This window comes from Spinacia oleracea, chromosome 5, assembly GCF_020520425.1.
Source record: "Spinacia oleracea cultivar Varoflay chromosome 5, BTI_SOV_V1, whole genome shotgun sequence".
In the NCBI taxonomy this organism is placed as follows: domain Eukaryota; kingdom Viridiplantae; phylum Streptophyta; class Magnoliopsida; order Caryophyllales; family Amaranthaceae; genus Spinacia; species Spinacia oleracea.
This window is the reverse complement of record NC_079491.1, coordinates 111,104,156-111,108,771: the sequence shown is the minus strand read 5'-3', so window position 1 is coordinate 111,108,771 and position 4,616 is coordinate 111,104,156. Positions and strand designations below refer to the sequence as shown.

General features: G+C 44.8%; 1 protein-coding gene across 1 annotated transcript; it reads left to right on the top strand.

Moving 5' to 3' along the window:
• The first annotated feature begins 440 nt into the window (after nt 1-440).
• Nucleotides 441-4,253, top strand: LOC130461783 (glycine-rich cell wall structural protein 1.0-like). The gene is made up of 2 exons (XM_056829993.1): nt 441-595; nt 3,584-4,253. Exons 1-2 carry the CDS (start codon nt 441-443, stop codon nt 4,251-4,253), a joined length of 825 nt encoding a protein of 274 aa, XP_056685971.1.
• Nucleotides 4,254-4,616: the final 363 nt, after the last annotated feature.

Below are 4,616 nucleotides of genomic sequence, written 5' to 3'. Positions count from 1 at the left end.
GTCCCGACCGAATTAGGTAAATTCCGCTACTTAATTATGTGAATTAGAGGTTAGGGCGTTACAGTATGGTATCAGAGAAAACGTTCTGGACCATAAGTGCTAAACCTTACGGGTTTTGCACGAAATAGAATTCATTAGGGTTTAAGAAAATAATTTTAAGGAATAAGTTAAAAAGGAATATATTAAAATCATGTTAAGTGAAAATGAATTTGAGTGTGAGTATAGGAACAGGATAAAAAGGGCTTGTTTTTCTATTTTTATTCGCTTCAATCTGATAAGATATGTTATGTAGAATGTCAATTATTGATGCTATCAATGATGTTACCAACGGGGGTCACAACGAGTAACATGTTCACGATGATAACAACATTATCCTTGAGGATTATGCCCATGTTGATGGCCATAAGGAGAGAATGGAACGATTGGAAAATATGAGCACAATGTTAGCCGAGTTAGTCCAAGATTCTAGGAAAAAGAAAGATGTAAGTGAGAACGAGGGCGCATCGATGATCAAGATTTTTTCATCTCTCAACCCACCCTCCTATGATGGCAAGCCTGATCCAATTGAGTTCGAAGATTGGATAAGTCGCATAGTGTAGACACTTACTTTTGTCCCAATTCCCGAAAGGGAAGGTTCGATGATGAGAACATAAATCTCCATTTGGCAACGCGTCTCCTATAAAATAACGAATCTCAATCACCCTTTCATTTCAGCCAAAGCTTCCATTTATAGAAACCTGCTAAAAATGGTAACTGCCGTAAAAGGTAATTGCTAAAAGTAGTAAGAATAAAAAGATAGAAACCTGTCAGAATTAGGTGTTGCACTCCAACATAAATCCTAAAAGAGATAGAAATTGTAAAAGGAATTCTATTCCTATCGCAATTCGATAAAGGAGTTAACGTATTAATTAAACTCATGACGAACCTAGAGGTCGTAAAGGGCCCAGACGCATTCCGTCGTAAATTGATACGCACCAAATAACTCGGATTAAGTCTCTTAATGGACTCCGTACTCTAGAGTCCAATCTGAGACGGATTGGGACGAAAATACCTGGGACGGATTCTTTTCCTAATCCGTTTCGTATTCATATTCCTGAAAATCTATCTTTCTACGCCACTTTTTCCTATAAATAGACCCCTAAAGCCGACGTGAAAAACACACACAACACACAATTCATAATCTGAGTATTGACTCGAACCCTAAGCCTAAGCCTCACGCTGCGAAATTAATCCCGCGTTCTGTCGCAATCGACCCAAAAGTCGAACAGAACGTATCCTGTCCCTTGTAGCTGACGAATTAAACCTAAATACTGGAACACTGCTTAGAAACCCGAGATTCGTTAAATAAAAGGAGAAATAGCAAAGCCAAGTGGTTAGTTTTCTGAGAACCGTGACGCACCTCTTAAGGGTGCGTCGTAATGTGTCCCTTCGCATGATTTAATCGCTTTCATCACCCTTTTATAAAATTGTTAAACTATTAATTTGATTAATCTATCACGCCTAATAAAGATAATACCTTGGACAATGGAACTATCATGCTAGGTACCTTAAATCAATCTAAATAAGATAATCACGATCGATTTAGTATTATGTGTTGCATATTGCTAAAGTCAATTCAGAATAGTTTAATAGTTTAAACGCATGTCCCTTCAATTATTTATGCTGAGCTAGTAAGGATAACCTGGCTCTGGAGTTATCGATGAGCACTCCTCTCGGTAGTTACAGTCCCCCGAACTCTCAATCTTTGCCCTGCGGGTGTACGTTGAGCGATCCCCACACCAGGGATCACAAGGGAACCTATGGCCGTCGTGGTCGAACATAATTGCACTCCCTCTATGTCACGATAACCAGGTTTTGTCAGTTTTACTCATTGTCGTAAAAAACTGAATGGCGACTCCTATATTACTAGTCGATTGGGTGTAAACTCACAGGAAATCTAACTACACTTGATCTGACAACGTCACGCCCCCGAGGGACGAGGTCATGCATTAGCCTCGTGCTTTTTCGACCCCCTCACAGTGGCGACTCCACTGGGGAACGTTAATGAAATACTTGTGCTCGTAGGTAATCAACATAGCTGAAGGGTGAAACAATCCTACTCTGCGTTTATTTCCTTATCAAGTTGGGACGACCTGAAAATCAGCATATTAATGTGAACGGACAGAACCGCATAACGAATCTCGGCTCCCTTGGCATGTTTCATCTCGGGAGTTGGGACTAAGGATACCCATCGCCAACCGGGGGGTGCATACGCTTCGAATGTTGTCCACTCGGCACTTTTTGCTAGTAGTACACCCGTCCCAGACCCAATCGCTCGCCCACTAAGGTCCCTCTCATTGGTGCATGCCCCCTTGGCTTACATCGTGATTGGCCTCTTGGGACGAAATTCGTCTGTTGAATGCACTACCTCGACCTGGGCATGTGTTGGATCTACGATAGAAGCGGTACCAAGCCGGCGCAAATATTACCCATAGAAGCCTATCATAAACGACGTGACATATTATTTTTGCTTCATGTTGTAATGTTAGTTATGTGTAGCAAATTACGTGATTGTGTTGTGATTGTGTGTGACAAATAACGCTAGAAAACCAACGACCCTAAAAATTGCCCAAACATTCATAAACACCAATTGGCCAAAGAGTTATACCTAAATACATGCCCCGCAGTCCCGGGCGATCGCCACAAAAATAAGCGACGCCTAGGACGGCTAGTAACGGATCCCACGACGCTGCATAACGCGCAGAGGACGTTATTGGGCAAGCACGCAAAATTAAGTCATATGTACAAAAAAAAATAGACGAACAGAATACGAGTACCAGCCAGGGACGCATTTTTAGCGCCCCTGGCTGGGCGCCAATTATTTCAACGCCCCTGCTGGGCGCTGAAGTTGCTGCTTGGCCTTTTGGCCAGGCGCCGCAGCCTCGGTGCCCGCGCACGAAATATACTTAGCAATGAAAAATTGGTAACAAATTTACTACGAGGAAGTATGAAAAAGGCACTCGATTCTAAGAACGACTTATAAAATAAATAACTCCTTGCGTCGTCATTAGGCCTCCTATGACGACAATGTTCGGCACCAAAACCGAGCATGCTAATTAGAATGACCTTGAATGTCACATGGGAAAAGTATTCAAAAAATAATGTTCAAATAGGGTTTTCAAAGAAAAATAATATTCGAATAAAAAATAAATAAATCCGAGTCTAGACTAGGCTATGCCAAAGTACAATCTAAATCCTAAGTCTTAGTTGTCTTATACATAGAATCGGTCCTAATGCTTGGTGTCGTTCTGCAAGTTAAAAGGTTAAACCATATTGAGTCTCCCTTCCTAACATTTAAATCAATAAGCACCCATATGTAATTGTCATCCCTTGCTAAGAATCTACGACCTCAATACTCTCTCTCACCAATAAAAAGAATATATTAGGGGGCGTTTGGTTGGGGGTATTCAGGAAAGGGAAAGGGAATGGACTGATATCATTCCCTTTGTTGTCGTTTGTTTGGCATATTTTACCATTCCCTTTACCCAATTTCATTTTTGGGTTACCCCCAAAACCTTCTACCCTGATTCCCCACCCCCCCTAGACTTTTCCATTCCCATTCCCTAACACCTCTAAAAAATGTTGACCACCATTCAACTACCTTAACCAACTTGAACCACCACCTAGCCTCCACCACCCCCACACGGACCTCACCTCACTCAGCCACCAGATCAACCACCGATATCACCCTCACCGGCGTAGCTTCACTACGACACCCTCACCGACATCTCTCTATCACCGACAAAGGGAGAAGGAGAGGGAAGGGCAGCGAAGAGGAGAAAAGGAGACGGAGGGGGCGGAGGGGGCGGGGGCGGGGGAGGGGCGGCGGCGATAGAGAGAGAAGGAGAGGGAAGGCCGACGAAGAGGAGAGAAGAGGCGGGGGAGGGGCGGCAGCGACAGAGGGAGAAGGAGAGGGAAGGGTAGCGAAGAGGAGAGAAGAAGGCGGGGGAGGGGCGGCGGCGACAGATGAAGAAGGAGAGGGAAGGTCGGCGAAGAGGAGAGAAGAAGGCGGAAGGGGCGGGGGAGGGGCGGCGGCGACAGAGGGAAAAGGAGAGGGAAGGCCGGCGAAGAGGAGAGAAGGAGGCGGAAGGGGCGGGAGAGGGTCGGAGGCGACAGAGGGAAAAGGAGAGGGAAGGCCAGCGAAGAGGAGAGAAGGAGGCGGAAGGGGCGGAGGCGGGTCGGCGGCGACAGAGGGAGAAGGAGGGGGGCGGTGAAGAGGGCGGCGACGGAGGGGAGGGGAGGTGACGGTGGTCGGTGGGTGACAGAAAAATGGTGAGAAGGAAGATGAATGAAAATAAATAAAAGCCTCCCCAAACAACTTTTTATATCAAAGGGAATGATTTCCATTCCCCTTCTATCCCATTCTTGATTCCATTCCGTTTACCCCTTGCGAACCAAACGGCCCCTTATAGTATTTGCAAAATGGAAACAGTCACATTCTAAAAATCATTCCTCCATAGTCGCACAACCCTGAAAGTGAACCTAAGGTGTCAATACCATTGGCGAAAAAAAATTAATGGCCTCAAGGCTTATGATCACATTGGGTCACGACTATCATAGTCCTCTCGAGCCACTCG